Consider the following 27860-nt stretch of genomic DNA (forward strand, 5'->3'; position numbering starts at 1 on the left):
AACATCACAAAAACACATTTTATTCATAATTATGATACAGGTTGAAAGCCGTTATACGTCACAGGAGGTCAGACAACCCTACTTCAGTCGGGTCTCGTCACACGCGTACATTGACGATCATGTTCTCCACGGAGTTACAGAATATCAGTGTTTGATGTCAGTGTCAAGTATCAGTGTTTGATGTCAGTGTCAAGTATCAGTGTTTGATGTCAGTGTCAAGTATCAGTGTTTGATGTCAGTGTCAAGTATCAGTGTTTGATGTCAGTGTCAAGTATATACACATCTAACCAATCGTGCGTGCGATGATCAATACACAGTATTCAGAGTGATAGTTCTGGCGCCTGGGGCAGGTGCGAAAGCATGGGTGAATGTACATGTCCTGGGTAAGCGTAAGTACGTGTGTATTATACATAAGCTACGTGATGAGTCTAGCAATTGCCTTGTGCCATTTAAAGGAGCCATACATTCTACAGCATCCTTGTATATTTCAAAGAGATCATGAGACTTTGGAGTAATATATTATAACTTATATAAGACGAAGGCATACAGTGTCTAATGATGCCATGAAATGTTTGTGTCGAGAGTCGTGTTGAATGAAATGTATATGAGACCGAGATTTTGAATCTATCGCCAGACGGTGGTCGGCGGAAGAAATGCAACTGTTGAAGTTTTGGGCCTCAAGATTAACTGTAACCTATCACACTAAAGCAGCTCTGCATAGTGCACGGCTTCTGGGCGTGAATACATATTTAACATTTACAGAATTCATATAGAGCGCTAACGAAATAAGCTTCTACAGTACCAATTTCTTTACTATACGTCCTGGGATTTTGTTCATGCATTAGGTCCTGAAGTAAATCGTCTACCTTCTACTACCAATCCTCTACGTGGGGATCCCTGCACCCCTCTGCTTCATCTCGTACATCGGCGTGGCTCCCACCCCAGCTGACACGGATCTATATTATGACTGAGTGAGGAAATCATGGTCTCCTGGAGAAGCATTAACGATCTTCGTACTGGGAATGTTTCGCTAACGTAAACCATCTTGGTTACAATTCATTTTGGAAAGTTTGGATATCAATTCAACTTGAAGTGATTGATAATTTGTATGACATAAATGATATTTTACACATACACAGTTAATTGGAATTATGTGTGTTCTTTTGTTTGAAATGTGTTGTTAACGTTGAGTGTTTCCTTCAAAATATGTGAATGTTCGTCAATGGCGGTTTTAACATCACAGGCAGCATGTGAAACAGACGAAGATCATTAGCGTCTCTTAGGATGGCCATTTGTGAATTAATGGGAGATGAGCGGTCATGCTGGAATGGAAGCATTTCGATATGGTGGACAGCATCACAATACATACTTTGGTGAGCAGGAATATTTACAATGACAAACACAGATGAGACATGGGTATCAGGAGATGATGTGATATGAGGAGCCGTTTTTTGTCCTAGGCTAACAGTCAATCTTGTTGGCGTGGTTGCAGATTTTGAGTTCGTCATCGAATTTGGTGCCCTTGGGACACACCATCTTGAGTGCCCTCAAGCCTTTGGGGTCGGCAGGAACACACAGGTTGAAGTGGAGGCAGGATGCGTCGTCTTTGTAGATGCCGAGGCCGACTTTGTTGCAGTCAATGTTGCCTGGAGAATATACAAGATGTTAAAGTACCAGATAAGGACCTTCAGAGGTGTTCTCACTCTGCAATTTGCCTGGAGAATATACAAGATGGTAAAGTACCAGATAAGGTCCTTTAGAGGTGTTCTCACTCTGCAATGTGCACTTCTATTCATAGTATATTAATTGTCAATATTGAAGTTGAAAAAACAATATGGTATAGATCGAAATGTGAATTGTAAATGAAGATACATGCATACGGGTAAGCCAATCAGTGAACATATGCTGGATATCAACGTTCTAGGAATGACTTAGTTCTTACGAGTAAGTGCAAGAGACAGTTACATATTGAGAACACCGTTAATAAAAACATAGAGCGATAGAAAATATATAAATAAAAGTATGAATGACAGGTATACGCTGTGTTAAACACCTCCCGCGACTGCTTACCGACATATGGCAGACCACCTACCACAGACGAGCACCATGTCATGTCGCCGAGATACCCCTAGCCATTGGATACATGCCGTGTCACCACCACAACCACCTCATGTTTCCTAGGTAAACTATAAACCGATTCCATGCATCCGTTGCTTATGTGGATACCATTATATTTCCAATATAACACCTGAACGCCAAGTAATATTAAACCTCAGTGTCTTCAGTCATCTGCTGTTATAGTTGGGAATAGCGCTGATCATACAGCCGCATCACTGTAACTTTGATGTGACCATTATACCGTTATACACAGGCGCACCGCTGTCCCTCACATCATACCGCGTCATATATAAAGACTTATCGCTGTCCCTACCAACATATTTTTGCATTTTTAAAGGCTTATCGCTGTTCCTTCTATTATACTGCTATATACATAAAGGCTTATCGCAGTCCCTACAATTATTCCTCTACATACATCAAGCTGTAGCGCTGACCCTACCATTATTCCATGATATACATCAAGGTGAAGCGCTGACCCTACCATTATTCCATGATATACATCAAGGTGAAGCGCTGACCCTACCATTATTCCATGATATACATCAAAGTGTAGCGCTGACCCTACCATTGTACCACGATATACATCAAAGTGTAGCGCTGACCCTACCATTGTACCACGATATACATCCAGGTGAAGCGCTGACCCTACCATTGTACCGCACTATATATCAAGGTATAGCGCTGACCCTACCATTGTACCACGATATACATCAAGGTGTAGCGCTGACTCTACCATTTATACCACGATATACATCAAGGTGAAGCGCTGACCCTACCATTGTACCACGATATACATCAAGGTGTAGCGCTGACCCTACCATTGTACCACGATATACCTCAAGGTATAGTGCTAACCCTACCATTGTACCACGATATACATCAAGGTATAGCGCTAACCCTACCATTGTTCCACGATATACATCAAGGTGAAGCACTGACCCTACCACTGTACCACGATATACATCAAGGTGTAGCGCTGACACTACCATTGTACCACGATATACATCAAGGTATAGCACTAACCCTACAACTGTACCACGATATACATCAAAGTGTAGCGCTAACCCTATCATTGTACCACGATATATATAAAGGTGTAGCGCTGACCCTACCACTGTACCACGATATATATCAAGGTGTTGCGCTGACCCTACCACTGTACCACGATATACATCAAGGTGTAGCGCTGACCCTACCATTGTACCACGATATATATCAAGGTGAAGCGCTGACCCTATCATCATAGCAAACTATACATCAAGATGTAGCGCTGACCCTACCATTGTACCACGATATACATCAAGGTGTAGCGCTGACCCTACCATTGTACCGCGATATACATCAAAGTGTAGCGCTGACCCTACCATTGTATCACGATAAACATTAAGGTGTAGCGCTGACCCTACCATTGTACCGCGATATACATCAAGGTGTAGCGCTGACCCTACCATTGTACCACGATATACATCAAGGTGTAGCGCTGACCCTACTATTGTACCACGATATACATCAAGGTGAAGCGCTGACCCTACCATTGTACCACGATATACATCAAGGTATAGCGCTGACCCTACCATTGTAGCACGATATACATCAAGGTGTAGCGCTGACCCTACCATTGTACCACGATATACATCAAAGTGAAGCGCTGACCCTACTATTTATACCACGATATACACCACGGTGAAGCGCTGACCGAACCATTTAACCACGATATACATCAAGGTGTAGCGCTGACCCTACCATTGTACCACGATATACATCAAGGTGTAGCGCTGACCCTACCAGTGTACCGCAATATATATCAAGGTGTAGCGCTGACCCTACCATTGTACCGCAATATACATCAAGGTGTAGCGCTGACCCTACCATTGTACCGCAATATACATCAAGGTGTAGCTCTGACCCTACCATTGTACCGCGATATACATCAAGGTGTAGCGCTGACCCTACCATTGTACCGCGGTATACATCAAGGTGAAGCGCTCCGCCACAACATAGAATCAATGCCCCTTGATAAGTACACAGACACCAGGTGTCAGTAGCGGCTTATTTTCATCTCAACTGATGACCAAGCTCTTATAAGATTGTCTTACTGTAAATGTGCTAATTCGCCGACCTAAGACGTATATAAAAGCATATGAGAGGTATACAAACACAAGGCAGTTTATATGGCATTGACACTTATAAGTAATGATGTGAGCCATGCTCAACGCCGCTTTAAACAGATTTTCAGTTACATCACAGGCCCATCTTGACGTCGGAGTGAAGGCTCACGTCGTAGACTTTGCTGTTACCCGTGACTGGGGTTTAAAGTTTTGACAAACCAAAGATCATAATCATGGCGAATGTTGGAGTCGAACCGACGAGCGGCAGTTCCTGGTGACTAAGGGACTCAACTCTGAAGTAGTAGGACCGTAGACGACAGAGCTACCTGTGCCCCAAACACGAATGACGTCATTTACCGTTATATCTATGTAAAACTACCAGATGATTAGCAATCTCTTGTCCAGCATCTTTGTTTTCGCTAGGGTCTTCAAATACAATGATGTATTTTTAAGCGAACCTTTCTTTTATTCGTTGTTTTCAATTCAGACTATCTCTTACAAAAATCATTAAACGAAGAAGATTCAACTCGTAAAATGTATTAATATCTAATTTAGTTTAACAGGATAAAACAATACTGATTATACAAGCAATCAAAAAGGTTACACATACAAAGTCTCACCAGGGTCGGGTTGTTTGTCCGTGTGTCCAGCAACACTGGTCACCTTGGTGCCGTGCTCGGTCAGGAGGATGTCGTGAATGGTACGGAGTAGTGGGTACTTAGCACCACCGCAGTGGCCGCTGAAGTCGTCCATCTCCACTGACCACACGAAGGCACCAGCAAGACCGCGCTTGATGATATTCTTAGCCTGTGAATAAACCAAGTGGCATTAGATTAGGTGAGGTGCGGTAAAATGGGGTTTAAAGTCGCGTTCAGGGTAATTTCACTTATATAGCGACGTGCGTGTAGGTGTGTATACGGCTGCTTGTACAGGTCCGGGCGTGAGCCGGTTTTATAGAAGAAGCCCACTCAGATGCCATGTTGCAGTTTAACACGGATACCCCATACAGACTCCAAGCAGAGCAGCTTTTGTTTTATTCCCGTGCGGCCGAGCGCCAGGCAGCGTAACAACAGGTACCATCTTTTAACGTCTTTTGATATGACGCGGCCAGGGATCGAACCGCCGACCTTCTACTCTCCAGCCCGACGCTCTATTCAATATCCCCCGGAGGTGGTCCAAAGCGTCATTTCAAGTCATGTTGGGATAACTGAGCAATGTGAACAAGGTCATGTGAATTGTTTGACCTTTGCAACGTACATGTTCTGTAGAAAGTATGACATCTCCCACTTTCAGAGTTTCCTTGTCACACCAAACACCCAACCCACTGCATCTAATACAACAGTATGGCAACTCCGCCGCGACTTGACCTTGTCAGGTGACCGTGTACAGGGATTTACGTTCCGAGAACAAACATTCCTCTTGACGGACACAAACATTGATGTGTGGAATAAGAATTCTAAACTGATTGCATTGGCGAAACAATGAAACATCCCAAAGTTGAAAGGAATGTCACCTTATTCCTGACTGTCACCTTACTCCTGACTGTCACCTTACTCGTTCTTACTCCTGATTGTCACCATACTCCATCTTACTCCTGACTGTCACCTTACTCGTTCTTACTCCTGATTGTCACCTTACTCCATCTTACTCCTGACTGTCACCTTACTCGTTCTTACTCCTGATTGTCACCTTACTCCATCTTACTCCTGACTGTCACCTTACTCCTGACTATCACCTTACTCCTGACTGTCACCTTACTCCTGACTGTCAATACTTGTAAAATGCATGTAAAGTGAGCATTTAGTTTCTTATATCTGTTAACACCTCAATGATAATGCTACCTGATTACCATTTAAGAATTTTTAACTGTAAAAAGAAAGATTTCAATTCAGTGTATCCCATTGTTTGTGGCATTAAATGTCCATGGGTATAAGTAAGTTAAATACGTTTTTGTTCATGGGATCAGAATGTTTTTAATTTTAAACTTTCTTCCTTGTGTCAAACTATGTCCTACATCTTGTTAACAACTTAAACCTGCATCAAAGTGTTCATATTTCACTAAGTTTCAAAAGAAGAATACAGGTTTAAAATGTAGACATAACAAGAAAAAAAACTCATCACGATGCAATGACAACGGCTGCCATGCCACCAGACAAGGCAATGGATTTAACACAGTGGGGCGACCTATGCAGATATGTAGTGTGTGCAGATTTACCATTCGTCATCATTATTACATAACCACTTCCCCTCACACTCAGGCATGCATGTACTCGCTGGCCCTGGTTGCCAGTAATCCTGCCTCTAAATGTGTCTTGGTGACGAACAGCCGGTCTTCCAGTGGCGACACTGGACATGGGGGGACCATGAGCTAAACAAATAACACCAAGGCGATCATAAACTGGACTGTGTGTGGAGGGTTTCGCAGATGTTCGACACCTAAACCACACTCTGCCACGTGGGTTCTGCCTGACGGATGACCAGCACATGTTCCGGGATTAAAATATTAAAAAGCTTCCGTCCTTCAAGGACTGGGGGCTTCATTTCTATCTCTCCCCTATCTTCTGTGAACATTGCAACAAGTGCGTGTTTGCTGTCAGCTTCAGTATTATCCTTTCTGGGTTTCCGCACCATTTCCTTGGCCAACTTTTTATGACTTAGTAAACTTTGGTTTTAAGAAGACTTTTTAGACTTTGTAAAGGATCATCCAATTCCGTTTCACACACTTGTGGTAATTGCTGTCACGTTACAGACACTCACAACACACTTTTAAACAAACATTACTCAGGGCGGCCATAGAAACAGTGCCATAATGTGCGTGAGTGATGGAGGTTAAACACCGCTTTCAATAACATGTAAGTTAGGCAACTCCAAGCAGGCGCAGGTCGTGGACGCTGAAATCATATTTGAATTAGGTCTTTTACTTCGGTACGGTAACTCTCTGCGTGAGACCCGTGAAGATCCGGGGTAGAATAAGTGTCTAACGGGATCGGGTTGTCAGACTCGCTGACTTGGCTCATGCATGTCATCGTATCCCAATCGCGTGCATCGATGCGCATGATATCAATCACTGGATTGTCTGGTCCAGACTCCATTATTTACAGACCGCCGTCATATAGCTGGAATATTGTTGAGTTGGGCATTAAACAAACAAACAAACAACCCATTATGCGTGAAGATCTGACAAACCCTTGACAGGAATTTTGACCGCCCAGTCTACATTAAAGATGTATCAGTACTTGAGTTGATCACATATCAGCTTTCTAAAACGATTCGCTTTAACCTCGATTCGCAAATCACGACAAAAGAAAACCGAAAACAGCAAACAAATACTCTGTTATTGTACTCCCTTTTGTATGGAAATGTTATCGCCCTCGAATCGAATGCGTGAATTAAATGTCCACAGCATTACAACAGCATGGTCTTTATTATTTGCATCCAGAACTACTCATTAATATCCATTTTTGAGAAATAAACATTGGATAGTCTGCATTAAATACTTCGCTCTCGCTGGTACCGAGACTGTAGACGCTTCAATGGCTGAAATAAAACTCACTTAACGCGACCTACGGTTGATTTGTCATGTCGTCATGCTAGGATGCACGGCATGGAGTGACAGATGAAATTGTTGAACCGGCGGATCCTAGCATCTAAGGGACTCAACGAAATACGGCGTTACAGTCCACTTCGCCACCTGCAGCCCACGAGGACCACTGGTTTTGCACTCATATTGTACTTATGTGCAATGTTGCACTCCACAACACGAACATCAAATGTGAAGGGAAACAGATGACGGATGTATTGTTTGACGGATGCATTAACGTAACTGGCCATGTCATGTATCGTATACACGGTACCTGGTAGATTTGGGATGAGTCATCATGAGGTTGGGTACATTACCTTCAGTGCTATGCTGTCAGGAGACTCGAAGCCGACCCATTCCCCCTTGCCGTGAGCGTACGGCACTCTCTGGTCCAGGATCCACTCCACCTTCCAATTTTCGTGCTGGATCTTCTCACAGATCTACATCAGGGAGACAAGGGGAGTGTTAGAGATATTCATGTGTGAAGAACATATTCCGATCTTGTCACAGATCTACATCAGGGAGACAAGGGGAGTGATAGAGATATTCATGTGTGAAGAACATATTCCGATCTTGTCACAGATCTACATCAAGGAGACAAGGGGAGTGTTAGAGATATTCATGTGTGAAGAACATATTCCGATCTTGTCACAGATCTACATCAGGCAGACAAGGGGAGTGTTAGAGATATTCATGTGTGAAGAACATATTCCGATCTTGTCACAGATCTACATCAGGCAGACAAGGGGAGTGTTAGAGATATTCATGTGTGAAGAACATATTCCGATCTTGTCACAGATCTACATCAGGGAGACAAGGGGAGTGTTAGAGATATTCATGTGTGAAGAACATATTCCGATCTTGTCACAGATCTACATCAAGGAGAGAAGGGGAGTGTTAGAGATATTCATGTGTGAAGAACATATTCCGATCTTGTCACAGATCTACATCAGGTAGACAAGGGGAGTGTTAGAGATATTCATGTGTGAAGAACATATTCCGATCTTGTCACAGATCTACATCAGGGAGACAAGGGAAGTGTTAAAGATATTCGTGTGTGAAGAACAAATTCCGATCTTGTCACAGATCTACATCAGGGAGACAAGGGGAGTGTTAGAGATATTCATGTGTGAAGAACATATTCCGATCTTGTCACAGATCTACATCGGACTAAACAGATGGGGAATATTCGAGAAAAGCATGTGTGTGGAAAATAAGTATCTTGTCACAGATCTACATCGGACGAATAAGATTGGGTTATAGCATGTGTGAAGAAAATATATATCTTGTCACAGATCCACATCGGACTAACAAGATGGGGTTATTCGAGAGAAGCGTGTGTGAAGAATTTATATATCTTGTCAGAGATCACATCGGGCAGTCAGTATGGGCAGGTAAGGTAAAATGGGGTTTAAAGTTACACCCAAGATTTTTGCACTTATACAGCGACATAGCCACTGTGGTGAATATGAGAGATATGGCTGTGTGCAGAACATATTTGATTCACTCTGCAGTCAGTTTAACATCTCCCATTGAATTCCCTTCCTTACATGTTCATTTCTAGCTTTCTCCTTTTATATAGTTAGCTCCAATGTTGATTTGGGTGTTCCTATCTTTCTTTCATACAACAAGTCTTGTAATATGTATTGTATATGAATATTTAATATATGCATTGTTATGTTGATATGAAAATGGCGAATGCACAAGCTAAGTAGGACTCAGTGTCGTACCTCGTATAAAGACAGGATGCCAGATTCCCCGGTATATTTCCCTTTAGTGTTTCCTCCCTCGGCACTGGCTCTGATCCCGTGCTTCTTCTCGTCAGTCAGCTTGTAACCAAGGCCGTATGTTGGGAGACCCACAATCAACTTGGACTTGGGAACACCGATCTTCAACCAGTAACTGATAGACCATTGCTAAAACAGAAATACGTTGTTCCTTCATCACCTTCATATTTAGAATATGTGAATGTGTGAATGTGAGAATGTGAGAATGCGAGAATGTGATAATGTATGAATATGAGAATGTGAGAATGTGTGAATGTGAGAATGCAAGAATGTGATAATGTGTGAATATGAAAATGTGAGAATGTGTGAATGTGAGAATGTGTGAATGTGATAATGTATGAATGTGAGAATGTGTGAATGTGAGAATGCGAGAATGTGAGAATGTATGAATATGAGAATGTGTGAATGTGAGAATGTGAGAATGTGTGAATGTGTGAATAATATATATGGTATGGCTTTATCAACCAAGTTCAAAATACAAAGCGAAAGCGTATATAATTGGTCTACAAAGTACAGCTCTATTCTGAATTAATGTACTTTCTATGATTTACATTGCACTTATATTTCCCCTTCATGATGATATATAAAGTGGTTATGATGTTGATATAAAGTAGATATGAGATATATGTTTGTTATTTTTATAAAAATATTATTGATTTGATTTTCTCTTATTTTCCCGACGCCATGTCCCCTCACCTGGTACAACTGTCTCTGTTCGCCCTCGGGGTCGCTTCTGTGGGGGAGGAGGGGACTGTGGTGACCCACGGACTTCTCCCAGCCGGACCCGTGGTAGTTGTACGTCATCAACAACATGTAGTCGATGTACCTGCACAACGTGAACATTCACATAGTCAGCACGTGACGACGTAACAAAAAAAATATCACGTACACGGAAACATCGCCTCGCTCATGATAGGTGATGGGATGATCTTGTATCGTCCCCTCTTTGAATGGTGTTATGAAATATCATGTTGGGTTGTTGTCATGTTATGTAATGATGACAGACAGACAGACAGGTTTATTCAGTATAGTATGGCTCATAATACGATGTCACGTGCATATACAGAAATTACATCTTCTTGAATCTGATATTAAAAACATGCTTATATAGGTAGCCAGTGAAAAGATAACATGTTTATTTTGTGAGTTGATAATATTAATCATTAATATTTCAGATTTATAGTCATTATTTGGAATACTCGTTACATATAAAAATAAGAATTTATCTTCAATTTCACCTCTGTCACAATTGATACAGACACTATTAACAGCATTAATATCTTTCGATTTACGCCACATAAATCATTGAAATGATGTAATGAGATTTTAAATTTACAAAAGGATCTTATTAATGACTTGTCGGGTAAGACAGATAAATACATTTCCTGTGACGATGTGACTTTAATTTACCATAACTGCTAAGACAATGCGAAGATGAAACAGTTTCGAACCAGTTTTGGGCAAATATATCTTTCACTCGCTGCTTAAATATGCCCATAAACACATGAATGTTACCAATTTCCTGTACAATCTACGCAAATGAAAGACCACATGTAAATAATAGATTTCTTACTTCAGATACCCAGTTATGTTTACCTTTATTATCTAACATTACTGCTTTAACAATTTATAACATTAAAGAGGATATCTGCATTCTTCCATTCTTAATTTTTGACCAGTAACTACTCCTACTTGGCTATGCACATACATATTGCAGCGTCCAGTTTCAACAAGAATTGCTTTATTTTAGGAATATTTACCAAAACCCAAAAAACATGATATTTTGTTCCCCATATTTCCGAACCATAAAGTAAAATAGGAGCAAAAGTTGCATGCTCTTGAAAATAACATATCCTTTTTTTCTTTTAACAATTTGTACACAGACATACATGCTTTTGAAGCTTGAATTAGCAAGTTGTTTAGAAGCTACTGGCCACATTAAAGTAGAAGATACCCAAATATGTATAGTAAGTTACAACCTCGATCGAAGCATTTCCATGAGTCCATTTTTCCCTTTTGGCAAATATACCACCATTTCTAAACACAATTATGTTTGTTTATTCAAATTTACCTCAAATCCCCATTCCAAACAAAATGATTGCTTTACATTTAATCGTTTGTTTTTTTAAACCACTTACTGGAAATGAAAACATTACAATATCATTGGCAAACAATAGCATAATAATATCAACAATATCGTGAAGCACATATATACCATAATTACATTGTTTATGAACTTCAATAACAAGTTCATTCATAAAGAAAATTGACAAAACAGGACTCAAAATCCATCCCTGTCTTACACCTCAGGACATTGAAACATAATTTGTTTTACCCTTGTCAGTCATTATACATGCATTTACTGATGAATACATACTTTGCACAACTTTAAACATTTTCCCATTACAACCCTTGATTACAAGTAAATACAATAACTTTTGCCTATTCACAAAATCGAAGGCTTTCTTAAAATCACCGAAAGCACAGTAAACACGGCCCTTCGATTTGCATTTAAATTTCGAGCACATTGACTGTAAAATGTACATATTATCAATGGGAGAATAATTAGAGCGAAAACAAGCTTGAGATTCCGAAATAAATCATTAATTTCCATCCGTGTTCTTAACTCTTCTTCTTCTAACACAAAAGTAAATAACTTGCCAGTAACATTTAAAAGAGAAATACCTCTGTAATAAGTTGAGTCCGCCTTTTGTAAGGATAAGACTACCCCTCAAGAACTTGCAGGTGTCACTTACAAATTTACCTACTCGGTTATAGAAAATATGGCACTTGACAAAACGTGACGGATATATAGTATGTACCCAACCGTATTATGTATCCTGTTAAACGATGAGCTAAACATCCGCCAGCTTTACTATTCAATGTAGGGCATCATCCATGCATTACAACATGGGTTACGCGCTCCCACACGGGCTAATCAAAGCCAGCAGTATCGCCAGTAAGGAATTATACAGTAACGTACTTGTATATTTCAGATGCCTCGTAGGCCTTGTCAATGTAGAATGTGCTGGATGCAGTGGCGAGAGTCAAGACCAGCTTTTCCTTCCCAGATGCCTTAGAGTCTTCAGCAAACGCGTCATACAGTCCCTGTAACCAAACCATCCTTTTAGATAACTGACAAACAACGTGACATCTGTCTACAAAAGGTGTTACAACTTGCTACAACTTGTTACAACTTAGTGCCGCAACAGGCTGCAAAATAGTTCAACAAATGGTAACAACATAGTTTAACAACTGGCTACAAACTAATGTAACAACTGTCTACAATGTGTGGCACTTCCGAAACAGTCACGTTCTCTCCCACGTGCTGGTGGTTCAGCCATACCTACAAGAATGTACACAATAGAGTGAGTGAGTGAGTGAGTGAGTGACAGAGTGAGCCCAATTTACTTCCACATCGTTCTATAGGACCATGTAAAGCACTGACAGCCATGTGAGTGGATTGGATCATACTTTATCTTATGTGCAATAATTTAAAAATGTAAAAAGAAGAAGAAATTTTATGTAGCTTTTATTGATGTTAAAAAAAGCTTTTGATTATGTCAATCGGGCAACGCTATGGAATTTATTGTCTTCCTATATCTTAAATGGTAAAATACTGAGGGCTTTACAAAGTGTATACCGATCAGTTAATGCATGTGTTAGATGTGATACAGATTTCACAGATTATTGTTTTATTGTCCATTTGGTTTAAGACAATGATGTATGCTGAGCCCTCTGCTATTCTCATCATTTGTGAATGAATAAGTTACAGATGTTGTTGTATATGGAACTCATGAGGTTCAACTCTTTCCACATATAGTAGAGGTAGTAATGTTGCTATGTGTCGATGATGCAATTATGATTTCTGATACTATATGTGGTTTACAGAGTAAGATACATATTCTAGATTCATATGCAGATAAGTGGGGAATGACTGTTAACTTGCACAAATCAAATGTTGTTGTTCTTAGACGAGGGGGAAACGAATCAGCTTAAGAAGTATGGTATTAAAGAGGACAAGCTTGTTAATACTTATAATTGTCTAGGATTAGGCTTCACTTGTAAGTTTCGCCTTAGAAAATATGTTGCTGATCTAGCCCTACGTGCCAAAATGGCTTTATATCAGTGACTTACTACAACTAGAAAAAATTATATTTCTGCCCCAAATTTCAGATTGTAGAGAATATCCACCTACTGGCTTGTAAAAACTTCTTACAAACGGGACCACAAACACCTAGTGCTATAGTTTATGGTGAATGTGGCCGATATCCAATGTATATCCACTCACTTGTTCGTAGTGTTGGATACAAGTGTTAAATATTATCAATGCATGAAGACCGCCTCTCCTAAAAAGCGTACATTTACATGTAAATTTATTTAGATAATGTAGGATATAAAATTGGGCTTCAGATATTAGATATCTACTATTTTCTTATGGTTTCGGTTTTTGTTTGGCTGTCATAAACAGTTGGAGATAAAAAAAATGTTTAATAAGTATGTTGAAGAATTGGGCAATTAATGTTTCATCAAAATTGGATATCTACTATAAATCTCAATTCTAGATATAACCTTTATGGAGAATACAAAAGAACCAGGAAAGTATCTTTATACAATTGGCGAATTAAAGCTTCGAAATGTATTTGAGAAGTTTGGCGGGGGACAATTACGATTAAGAAATAATGGCGGTAGGTTTGCAACAGAATCGATATAAGCATGAGAAGGTGTTTTTTTGTGTATTCGAGGCACAGAGGACGAGTATCATTTTCTTCTTTTATGTGCTTGTTTTGATGCTATTTGAATTAAATATCTACCTGAGACATGTATAACTAATGTAAAAATGCATACATTTAAAAGGATAATTGCCACAAACGATACAGAACAAATAAAATCACTATGCCTGTTTATTTATCATGCGTATGAAAGAAGAAAGTATTTGTCAAATAATGTTTAGAATTATGAATTTTGCCCCTACATAGTTGTAAACTGTTATTTGTATACGGGACTATGGGCCTCGTAATGAATTAAGTACTGATTGATTGATTTATTGGTTGATTGATTGATTACCTTCATCAAGATGGTGAATCCATATTTATCCTCCGGTTTGCTGCCCCTCCAAGCAGGAAACTCCCAGTCCATGTCCAGACCATCAAAACCGTATCTGTGGAAAATAGGCGATGTTCATCAAACACTGTTTCGTAATGGTAACAGTTTTTTATTAACATTTCATTTACTTTACGTTATACATCAATGAATGTTATGACCTGCCATGGCCGCTATGATATGAGTTGATGAGCGGTGTTTTAAACATTGATTTCAACAATACGTTTCGACCTCATTTGAGCAGAGTCGGTGCATTATACATATACACACTTCCCGCATCACATGCAACATTATCCTTCATAGCCAAACACTTGAGGTGTAAATACCACAAGACTGTATGAGAAGAGCAATGACTTCAACTTCCCATTAGCGTACCTTCTCTTTATGACGAACACTACTTCAGCAGCTCCAGCCTTTGGAGCGAACATTTCACAACTTTTGAGGTACAATCGACAATGCTCTGTCTACGAAAATTTCAAAGAGCGTCATACGACTCTAGCTCAGAAGTTGTTTCAACTTTCATGGCCTTAATAAAACTTTCAAAAACGTTTTATAGAAGACGTGCGGAGGACATTGTTTTCTTCAAATATGACGCATCCCAGAGTAAAGTGTTATGTCTAATGCAATTCCTTGTTTTGACGTGTATTTTATCTTCCCGTGTTCTTTTTTTCATTTGAACAATTGATTTTCCTTTAAATGTGTTTATGATGGGTGATATCGGTGGCCAGGATACGTTCACCTTTTTGCAAACACCTGGTACCATCACTATTTGGCAGTGATTCATAAACACATGATAGTCGGAATTTAGTGTACAATTCACACGTCTTCAGCATATATTTCTTAGGAATAAGGAAAATGGTTTAATGATTGTGATATAGTCGGTATTGTACAATAGGCTCTGCTTTTAGTAGAGACTTACGAGTGCTACGGGTTGGGAAGAATATAGTTTCCCTTTTCGTGAACACCTTGTGTCAGCACTTATTTTCAGTAATCCATTCATACACTTTTAAGAGCTTTTTTGCCTTTTACGAGACTGTTTTTTCTCTGGTGTTGACGTTTCATGTGTTTGACTGAGAAAGGGGTTTTAACTATTGCGTTAAAACCCATGTTGCAAAAAGTGTACTAACTTCCTGAGGTATTTCACGACGTTCTTCACCCAGGCCTTCATGTTTTCTTCGCTCTCCATGATTGGGATGAAGGGCTTGGAGCCAATCTTCCATCCGCCCACAGCCAGCAGGATCTTCAGTTTCGGGTTCTTCTCCTTCAACTTCATGGTTCGTGCATACAGACCTACATACAAGACGGGGGTTACAAGAATGTTTAACGTCAAGCGCTTCATGGTTCATGCACATATGCTTACTTACAACACGGATGTCCTAAAGAATGTTTGGTAGTAAGTGGAACACTTCGCTTGTTGCTTCCCGCCGCACTGCAGCAATATTCCAGCTATATGAAGGTATTGTGTAAATCGAGTCTGGACCAGACACCCAGTGACTGACATCATGAGCATCGATCCATGCAACTCGTCTAGGACCTTCTATTCCTACCCAGGATACACACGTGTTATTGTAAGGGTTCTTTGGAGACCTATTACTACATTCCATGAGGTTCGATGTCCTCCAACTACGTCTTTTGACATTCTGAAGTTTAGTATTCATTAAATGAAAGAACACTTAGACGACGTGTACTGTAAATCCGTTACATGGGAGGGGGTGTACTAAATGATCTGCCCAGACTTTTATACCAGCGTTTGTGGAAAAAAGTATAGTAGAAGAACCGTTATTGATTCATGGTTAAATATTCTTGACGTGTAATGATGTTGACACAAACGGAAGCTGTATGCCTCCCGTCATGTTCCTGTCCGTGTATAGAGAATATGTTCAATCAGTGAGACAAGATAATCTACCAGGTGCTTATGTACAAAAGTAAAGGTCCTTATCCACACAATCAGCCCTGTAATCTACACAAGAAATGCCAACCTATACAGATATTATATGGACTACTAAGCTGGTCTCAAGAAGGTGCCCAAGATTTACCATCAGCCCCCAAATCGTTCCAGTTGTTGGGTTTGAGGTCCTTTCCATCTTCAGTGATATCAACGAAGGCAAAGATAATATGTGTGCAGAGGAAGGGGTCTAAATGCTCAGGCCAGAACTTCCCCACGCTCGGCCTAGCGTTTGCAGAACTGCTGTAGTAGCAGAATATCTTCTTGTCTCCTGAAGTGGTGGCGATAGCTGAAATAGTACAGCTTATGTTATACACGGAAAATATATGACAAAAAGATATTACAATTCGAATAAAGACATTTTTGACATATTATGTATATGTCTTGGATTAGAGGGTTGAAGACTGCTTAATGGGAAAGTATGTATATTCATCAAAAACAAAACAAAATGTTCAGGGCATAAAATACTGTCATGTGATTATTTACAATGCTTTAGCTTAATAAATGATGTCATCACTGTGTCTCTTGCTTCTGAATGTGACAATACGCTCCTCGTTAAACTTGCCACGTATGTTTACATACATGTCAGGACAAATAAAAATATGAATACAACTTCATATCGCTGATACCATGATAGGTTATTTTCGCATGCATATATACACTTTTTGTAGATGAGAATAGCTATGAATAAAAATGGACCCACCATGGCTCTTTTTGTCTTGCGAGTAGGCAGTGTGAAGACAAAGGGCAGCCAGCAAGAGGCTGAACGTCTGGAGGTAGATCATTCTCCTGAAACAACAGACAGAGATAGTAGAGCTCTCTCTCACTGGACGCGGATGCTAGAAATGAAACTTTGCAATCTGGATATTTAAAAATAGCTGAAAGTATTTGTAAATCCTCGCCAAGCGTGGGATTTTAACGACTGGCATCCGGACGGGGGTTTTTAACTCCTAGTTAGCCGCCTCGGCCATACACAGAGCAGCAAATACTAACAACTGGATCCTAAACAGACATGGGCACGTGCTGCAAACATGACGTCATGACGTGTTGTTACATCACATGACCTCTGGGCCCCCAGGGCATCTCTTCACGTAGATACAGCACTTGGGTGAGAAACAAACGTTTGCTTATAGATAATGTGTAAACAATGGATTAAACTTAAAGAGTCTGAGAGGGAGAGGTACACAAATATATAACACTTGGTACGAGAAGGTCTATTTGAAAAAAGCCTAGGAATTTAGAACAAATATGTATGCAAAACTATGTCACACTTTTGAAAATATTTCATTGGTAACAATGTGTTATTGTGTAAAATACTGCAACTGTTGCCTAGAGGGACCGCAAAAGATAAAAATGTGACTTTTTCATATTCCTGTGATTTCTTTCGAGGCCAGTTAACCACATATAAGGGAACGTTTGACAGAACATACATCAGAAAGAGGTAGTATTGATAGAGATAGGCATGGATATATCTCCGGTTAGATGACATGTCATTATTCGCATTTATCCGTATGGATACATTACTGATTACACTAAGATATGCATCAGTAATTTAGATGTTTATGGGCTTAAATTAGCACGTTTCATATAACAGTATTTACATCTATGATTAAGGTAATTAAATCTACATACATGTGGTATATAATGATCATGTACAGTGCAAGAATCCCGGGTGTTGGAGTAATTCGGTAATGAGACAATATTAAACGTCCTCCGTGTCAGTGTTTGTGTAAATCGCCATAATTACGTGTTGTGATCCTTATGAAGTCGGTTGAAGAAAACAAGGTGAGAACTTCCGACACAACCTGTCCTTCCAGATTTGAAAACTAACGTTCCAAATTGCACAAATATGAACTGTCACAAACGAAGCAAACCCAGTGCTGGTACAGCTTGTATATATGTCCATGTAGGATATCCTTCAACGATAAAGAATTCTAAGGCGATTCTCAGATGTATGCCATATTTCCACTGGACGACAGGCCGTGAGTCTGGACAACTAGAATGTGCCGGGGATGTTTTGTCATCTGACTTATATTCAGTTTGGCACGGGGGGCACACAAGACGCTGGTGGTCTCCAAATTTAGACTTAAGAGCCCCAAATGCCAATTGTGTCCGTATTTACACGAACAATTAATCCGTGGATTAGGAATCATGTAAGCGGATTTCTCTTCATAATGCATTCTGAGATGTTTTGTAATGCACAAGTGGACGTTGTATGTGGCACTACATGAACACTAAATGTTTATTATCATATCACAATACTATTATATAAGTGTGTAAATATTATATTTTAATGCACGTGAAACGGGATTGGTTGGCAATGAATGTATTTACATAATATCCCTCAATAACTCGAGCCAGGAAATCGTTAACATTTCCGAGTTACCTGTCCAGATTAGAGACAGGGATTAGTATCCAGATATAAAGATTACCGTGGACCCCGGTGTGAACTGTTGGTGCAGAGGGTCTTTAATATTCTCTTCCTTATTAGTAGGTTCATGCATCCTGCTCACAAGAATCTAAAAAACATATTTTGGCCAAAAAAGATGCAATCTTCTCAAAGTGACACCTTGTGCTGATTAGCTAAGGAAACAAGGTGTATTTGTGGTTGAGAGTGGCAATTTGTTTTGTACACGTGTTGCAACTAGGTAAACTTGCGTCGCCCATTAACCAGTTCCTGCTGATAAACACGTCAATAAGGATCGTCAGAACACACAGTGTCTCAAGCAGCAGCGGTGATTGAGGAGTAGAAGATTCGTGTCGGCAATGGAGGTTGTGCAAATGATTGTTTCCCGAAATCTTTTTTCAATAAATATTGATTGCTTGCACAACCAATGAAAGAGGATGGGTGGCTATGTCGGCGACACGGTAGCTGCACATGTACTATAATGTGAGGTATAAGAAGATCTCCCCTCAAATCCAAATTTGAATACTTGTATGAACATGCTGTCAAACCAGTTGTTTGGTTTCTACCACAACTGATATTTAATCTATGGAATATTGTCACTTAAACATACTTCGTGTACACAGCACTACCAATGAGACCACTGTCTAATCCCGAAAGGATATAACATCACATGTCTGTATCCCCCACTACCAATGAGACCACCGTCTATCCTTGAAAGGATATAACTTCACATGTCTGTATCCCCCACTACCAATGAGACCACTGTCTATCCTTCAAAGGCTATAACTTCACATGTCTTATCCCCCACTACCAATGAGACCACTGTCTATCCTTCAAAGCATATAACTTCACATGTCTGGACCCACCACTACCAATGAGACCACTGTCTATCCTTGAAAGGATATAACATCATATGTCTGTACCCACGACTACCAATGACAACACTGTCTGTCCTACAAACACGTGACATGCAGATTGGAACGATTTAAGCGTACTGATTTTGAAAACATAAATGTTTCTGCATATCGGCTGTATAATGAGAATATGTTCAATAATGGACAATAATTCGACAATTTTACCCAGCTCAGCTGGCAATAAAAGCAACTGGTGAGGTCGCCTCATCTGTTTCATATTTAGGTCTATCCATAAAAATTCAGAGTGACAAAAAGTATTTATAAAACTGTATAACAAGAGGGATTTAATTTTCCAACATTCAACTTTCCTTTAATGGCGAGCAATACTTCAGCAGCTCCAGCCTTTGGTGTCAACATTTCACAACCTTTGTGGTACAATCGACTATGTTCCGTTTACGAGGATCATGTGGCGGATATTTCCTAATTTGACGCATCACTTCAAAATATTCTATCTGTTTATTCCCTGTTTTGACTGGTACCAAATGTTCTCCTGGTTGTTGTTTTTTTCAAGTGTTTTACCGTTGCAAACGTTTGGGTACTATCGGCGGAGCAGGACAGCCTCACCTTTGCGCGAACACCTGGTATCATCACTATTTGGTAGTGATTTATAAACACATGACTCTGGTATTGTCGGAATTGTACCATTAACTGTGCTCAGAGTGGAGATCCCTTATGATTATGGATGAAACGCTTTCATTATTGTGATTTTGAAAATGTTTGTCGCTGTTATTTACAATGCGATGGTTTTGCGATATGGTCATTGACATGAAATGACCTTCTCTGAGCTAGAGAGTTATTCTAGTTTATATAATATACTAATGGGATTAACAGATGTATTACGTAATGGTGTTGTCACTGACATATAACGATAAAGTAATCTACGAGTTTGCGACTAAAACTTTTTTTACAAAGGATCAAGTTTTCTTGTGGTTTCATGAAACCGCTCCCATCTAACTCCTCCAACATCCACAACAGCTTCAACGCCTGCATATGTAAGTATGACATCTATGTAACAATTCTAGGGGTTAAGGTTGGTAAACAACATGTCCGTTATGTGACGTTGTTTCTCCTTGCAGAATAAAAACCACACGAAACAAGACAATCTGACAACTTCCTCATCACTTGTATAACCCGCTTGTTATGTAGCCATTAATGAATAAACGGCAGTGAAGGTGAGCATCTCCGTCAACCCTGGTTTCCGACCGTTATTGGTGACGAGACAACAGAGACCCATGAGCTGGCTGTAAGAGGTTGTCGCAGTCACACCACACGATGCAGAGGATGTCGTCATCACTGTTTGGACACGTTCTATCATCGCAAAAAATGAACATATTTCTTTTCACCTAGTTGTGACAACTTGAAGCTTGGAAAGAAATGACTTTGAAGAGAGCTCAAGCAAAATACCTGAAATTTGTGTCCGACATTCTGTCTCCCCGAAAAACAAACACAAACGTTGTTTTTATTTAAGGAATAAATCCGTTACATACACCAATCCTTCTATAACGGTGAGCAGTGGGTCAACTATGGTACAAATATAATTTTCATTGATGATACAAGTCTAGGTTATGCGGTCAGAGTTAAAAATGCGATCATTATAACAATATAACATTGAATACATTAGATATTACGTATACCATTTCAGTGCATACATGTTCCCGTTGACAGTAGTAATAGTTGTAGGGGAAATGTCACTTTTGACGTTACAATATGCAATGAGCTTGTTTTACCTGAAACAATTTTGTTTTAAAATCTAATCGGAGAACATTTATTTATTTTGTCAAACTCGTCGTAATGACAAATACAAACTGGACACAATCAAAATCACAAATACAGTGATTAAAGTGGAATCGGATGGTTTTTGGTGGCCATATGGCAGAAATAATGCCGATGCGACGTTAAACTTTAACTCACTCACTCATATGGTTTTGATTAATTCTGTTTTTCAGCTTGAATACAAATGTCTGGAGAAACCGCTATGATTATCTTCGTAAAATCAGACAAGAAGTGGGGCAGGTATAGTCAGGGTGCTCTGTAGCGAATCCGAACAGATCGTAATATTCTGTTTTATGATAAACTTAAGTGTGAATGAATCAGATTTCTAAAGTCATGTCTGATAACATATGCTTGAACTATCGGTACGAAGTGACCCGCCCCTGTGCCTGTCGCATGCGGCTGTCGTCGGGCTTCCACACAATTACATTTCTGTCTTGACAGTGAACATGTTTCACATCCAGTGAAAGATTTACGGGTTAAAACCTCTTCTGATGCGTTTTCTGTTTGCAACTCTTCCTATTTTAACAGATATGCTTCAAATGCATTGCTAAGCGATCGCCCCGGAGTCGTTCGGCGCCATGTTTGTAAAATTTGATATTTTATTGCGCTTGTCAGTTAGATTAAATACCTCAAACAGATCATGAGTATTCATTAATTCAAACGGTGTGGAATAAAATCTCAGCGGTACGTAAATTAACAAAAAATAATTCAAGTATTTTAAGGAGTTTAATATTATTTGTTTTTCAATTACCACACTATTTTGTTTGCGTGCAGGAAGCCGTGTGTGAAGAGGTCTATGTGTAAAGTAGGGAGAATTTAGATTTTGCGTTTTAATTGCTTTGTGTAAACACTGTCAACAATAAATGAAGTATATAATAAAAAAGTCACGAGATAACAGATAGATTCAATGAGACTAGGCACGTGGAATATCCTCTATAAAGGACATTTAATGAATTTAATGAATTCAAGTCACGTTTGCATCATCCAGGGGGTCCACTCTGACAAGGCGATGGCCGTTAAAGCATTCACAAGATATTGGTTTCCGTAGACTGTGGCAGCGTGCAATGCATTTGTATGCTGGAGTCATGTGATACAGACCAATTCCAAACGCTTCGTCATCCCCGCCTTGAGTGTGTAGATTCCGATTCGCAATTTAAGGGTAAAATGAATCCATTTTGCAAACATATTCTAGAAGCTACACGCAACAACCTACATGCACAAGGCTACACATGACAACCTACATGCATAAAGCTACACGTGGCAACCTACATGCATAAAGCTACACGTGACAACCTACATGCATCACGCTACACGTGACAACCTTCATGCATCACGCTACACGTGACCACCTACATGCATCAATCTACACGTGACAACCTACATGCATCACGCTACACGTGACAACCTACATGCATCACGCTACACGTGACCACCTACATGCATCAATCTACACGTGACAACCTACATGCATCACGCTACACGTGACAACCTAGTATGCATCACGCTTCACGTGACAACCTACATGCATCAATCTACACGTGACCACCTACATCCATCACGCTACACGTGACAACCTACATGCATCTATCTACACGTGACAACCTACTGGCATCACGCTACACGTGACAACCTACATGCATCAATCTACACGTGACAACCTACATGCATCACGCTACACGTGACAACCTACATGCATCACGCTACACGTGACAACCTACATGCATCAATCTGCACGTGACAACCTACATGCATCACGCTACACGTGACAACCTACATGCATCAATCTACACGTGACAACCTACATGCATCAATCTACACGTGACAACCTACATGCATCACGCTACACGTGACAACCTACATGCATCAGGGCACACGTGACAACTTACATGCATCACGCTTCACGTGACAACCTACATGCATCACGCTACACGTGGCAACCTACATGCATCAATCTACACGTGACAACCTACATGCATCACGCTACACGTGACAACCTACATGCATCAAGCTACACGTGACAACTTACATGCATCACGCTACACGTGACAACCTACATGCATCACGCTACACGTGACCACCTACATGCATCACGCTACACATTATTTATATACTTATCAACTACAGTTAGCTTACAGCCGTGGTTTGACACTGCCCCGCCATGTCTCATGCAACAAAAGTCTTAACACTGATTGCATGTCTGCGATGCAAGCCAACAATTGCAGTATCGACAGATCTTACTTCGTGTTACAGTTGTTTCTACGTTGGTATAACAACAGACGTATCATTGACTTAAACTATAGTTGACTCCTTTCACGTCACCAATTGTCAAAACCGATGAGGACAAAATCAAGATCAAAATGTCAGACCACATCTATAACCCGGGGCTGATGACAAGCGGGCAACTTACATGGACTCTGTGTTGATACTCCAGGAACTTCTACTACCGTCGACGATGTCAGTGTCGCGGTGGGGTTGTGCTCAAAGTACTGACTCCTTCCTCCTAATCCCCCTGGTTATAACGTTATGTTCCCCTGTAGCCAAGGCTTGGCACAAGACCAAACACCGGCACATTCTACACCGTGGATGACGCAGGTTGTGCATGCCTCAATTATTGTCAAAATTAACCGGGCCTTGAAACAACACAAATGTCGATTAAACGTATATACTGAACGCCGGCTGAAGAAAACAGTGATTAATTAGGCTCCACCTTTTTACGTGAACGTTCAGCAGTCGACCGTGTGAAGGTTTCTCCGGAAAATCTTGTAAAAATTTACAAAAAAAGTAAATTTAAGAAGAAAAAAAGTTCCTAGACTTCATGACGATTTTCAAATGTTCGCCTAACACTGGGCATCGATTGGTTAATATAACAACAATACGACGAAACTAGTTCTAATATTAATTTGGCCAAATGAAAGTACTGGATTGACAAAAGAATGCCAATGAATATAAAAAACTGATAGCATGGCATTACAATTTATTGAACGCTTGATTTCTGTTTGGACATGACCTTGATACCAGAAGGAATGATGATGTAATAATGGTTGTATTGTGCGTTAGCGACAAACACTGTACACTTTATATCAAAGGTAGAAGAGATGCTTCTGTTGGGATTCACCTTCATCCCTCGTGCTGGGTCCCCGAAAGGATGTGAAACTCGGAAACTACAGATGTTTACAGAGGAGGAATATTCACCTTTTTGGACTCGTTTTCCACGATATTAAGTATTATTTGTATTATTAGTCTTCTCCAAGCAAGCCACCATTTGATATTTTGGACGGTGAATAGGCTGAGATTTTGGTCAGAGACGGATATTTTGCGGTCACATCTTCAAAACAGATAATATTGTTTTTGTGTTAAAGGAGTAACCGTACAATTTCTTTTTCTTTTCAACACAGGACAAACAGCATGTCCAGAGAATCTATGTTCGATCCCTCAGAACAGATATGACCATGTTCTATATATCTTTTGGGAAACCCACGAGGATGATGCTGATGGACCACGGATCAGAGGATCTGAGAACTAACCACCATCCCCAATTGCGCAATTTGGTGAAAGAAAGTACAAGCAAACGTGTATATGTAGTTAAATATCATACCATTCCACGTTGCGTTCTATGAACCTGCTATTCTATCCTTTGAATAGTTCCTGTGACGGTACCAGGAAATGCTATGGTCAAATCGTTTTATGAAGGAGGGGAGAACCGCCTCCGTGGTATAGTGGTAGAGCGTCCGCCCGGTCCGCGTCATACCAAAAGACGTTAAAAGATGGTACTTGTTGTTACCCTGCCTGGTTCTCGGCATTAAGGGGATAAAACAAGGACTGGTCGGCTCGGAATCAGTATACTGTGGCTGAGTGGGGTATTCATGTTAAACTGTCGCATGCTGTCTCAGTGGGCAGAAACAGTTACCGATTCTGCAAGGTTTCCTGACATGGAATAAAATGAGGATGCTATTTCAAACTAGAGCTAGGCTAACTATAAAAATAATCGAGCTCAACTGAATGTCGAATCAACGTCACAGTCAGCTGTAGAAAAGCAAAAAATCTCAATATTTCTGTTGTCCGCAAACCTTGAAATACACTCTCTCAGTCGATTTCAAATGTGTTTTCAAAACGTATTGCCACACATACATTAAATATTCCGCACATGATTAACCTATACATGTACATATCATTATTTAAAAGTTTGTTTGTTTGTTGTTTAACGCCGCAGTCAGCAATATTCCAGCTATATGACGGCGGTCTGTAAATAATAGAGTCGGGACCAGACAATCCAATGATTGACATCATGAACAACGATCCACGCAATTGGAATCGATGACATGCACCAACCAAGTCAGCGAGCCTGACCACCCGATCCCGTTAGTCGCCTCTTACGACAAGCATAGTCGCCTTTTGCGGCAAACATGGGTTGCTGAAGACCTATTCTACCCCGGATCTTCATGGGTTATTTAAAAGTAGTTACCGACAATGCCAGAGAAGGCAGAACTTTTATGTTACAATTATCTTTCGTTAAATCGGCTGTTTCAATCAGAGATGGTTATTGTGATTTGATACCACTAAGTGACCAATCAGAATCGAGTTTTTCCCCAATTCATGGTAGAATTCGTTATTACCCCCTAAACTGTGTGGATGGACACAGCTGAAGTGTGTCATGTAGTTCGATACTTATTACGTTTTTGTAGAACACAGTCAAAATAACTCTAAAATTAATATAATTCACGGTAAGCTTGTAACTTATGAATAGAAGAAAACCTAGTCAACTGCATTTATCGTAAATATTCAGAATAATCAGATCAGATTTTCTGCCGAAATAGATTCAATTCGGCGTGAAGGGCAAAGTGGTGATGAAAAGTATAGGTATCGATCACTTAAAATCCAGTTTTCTAAAACAATGATTCAAGGGTTTCTTTGCATTTATGTGTGCATTCGAAGATTTGATATAGCAGCATGCACAACAAATTGCACCTTTCCAATATGTTAGTCACACAAGTGCTGTCACCGTTACCCGACACAGGATTGCAGAATCTAGGAAAACATGACTGGCACTGTGACCGACGTCAGTATGGACGCTCATACAATTATCTCCTAAGAGCAATGTCTTTATATTCTTTGCATTTATTATTACCCCATTCAACCTTGTCGCGGCTTCTGAGAAAGCGAAACACTTTCTCACTCCAACATACAACATTGTGCAGTTAAAACAGAAAGCATAAACATTTAGTTAGCCTAAATCTATCAAAATACCGCATAGCATTACATTAAGATATCAAAACATAAAAAAGATGTAGAACTTCTAAAACTTATTCTTTGTCTAATAAACACAACAAAGGGCCCATCCTGAATGGTTACTAATGATCTTCGAAACCAAACCAAAATATTTTATTTATAATTTTTGTATCATACTCGCATAAAAACTTACCCTTATCCATATTCACAAACAACGGAGAACATATACCATACCCATAGGTCATATACATGTCCTAGTATTGTGTATATCCAGGACATAGATGTTAGACATATAGGATTAATATCTTGTGCACCTGGGACTAATATCGTGTACACCTAGGACTAAAATCGTGTACACCTAGGACTAAAATCGTGTACACCTAGGACTAAAATCGTGTACACCTAGGACTAAAATCGTGTACACCTAGGACTAATATCGTGTACACCTAGAACCTCTGGCATAAACTTTCTGGGAACATATCAATGTACACCCCTGATGTTTATCACAGAGACCTACTACGCTGAGATTCAAACTAACCTTCAATCTTGAGTATTCAAATAATCCGGTTGTTAAATGATTCTCCTCCTCCTCCTCTCGAGAAGACAGTTAGACTTGCCGGCGTCCCCCCTCGCTTCCCCATTTTATATGAGCAGCAGTGATGCATTGTTGTCTGAACAAACGACACACTGGTTCGTTCAAATGTTGCGAGTAAATACGACTTTGAAACAATAGAAAGAAACAGAATCCAAGATTCGGCGTTAAGACGGGGTCTTTAGTTGGAAATGTAGGCCACGAGTTGACGGCAATGGCCCTTGGCCAGCGTGGCTGTATCTGAGTGATCCTATTGCTCATTAACAGTTTGGCGACATAAATATGCACGTCATTTCCACCAACGTCA

At 40.0% G+C, this 27860-nt stretch overlaps 1 protein-coding gene across 5 annotated transcripts; it reads right to left on the reverse strand.

Annotated features, from left to right (window-relative positions):
* Positions 1 to 27593, reverse strand: LOC124117282 (chitinase-3-like protein 1). Of its 5 annotated transcripts, none has more exons than XM_046479092.2 (11): positions 27500 to 27593; positions 17345 to 17430; positions 16733 to 16930; positions 15824 to 15986; positions 14661 to 14754; positions 12577 to 12701; positions 10290 to 10419; positions 9537 to 9722; positions 8124 to 8246; positions 4847 to 5033; positions 1 to 1646 (listed from the first exon to the last, which is right to left on the reverse strand). In XM_046479092.2, exons 2-11 carry the CDS (start codon positions 17424 to 17426, stop codon positions 1462 to 1464), a joined length of 1473 nt encoding a protein of 490 aa, XP_046335048.1. In that variant the 5' UTR covers positions 17427 to 17430; positions 27500 to 27593; the 3' UTR covers positions 1 to 1461. The 5 variants fall into 5 exon arrangements, with proteins under 5 accessions (XP_046335048.1, XP_046335047.1, XP_048244478.1 ...); XM_046479091.2 differs by lacking the exon at positions 27500 to 27593 and adding an exon at positions 24143 to 24222; XM_048388521.1 differs by lacking the exon at positions 27500 to 27593 and adding an exon at positions 18389 to 18603.
* Between the last annotated feature and the right edge of the window lie 267 nt (positions 27594 to 27860).

The sequence above is a fragment of the Haliotis rufescens genome, unplaced genomic scaffold (genome assembly GCF_023055435.1).
Source record: "Haliotis rufescens isolate VD_foot unplaced genomic scaffold, xgHalRufe1.0.p SCAF_72, whole genome shotgun sequence".
Taxonomy (NCBI): Eukaryota; Metazoa; Mollusca; class Gastropoda; order Lepetellida; family Haliotidae; genus Haliotis; species Haliotis rufescens.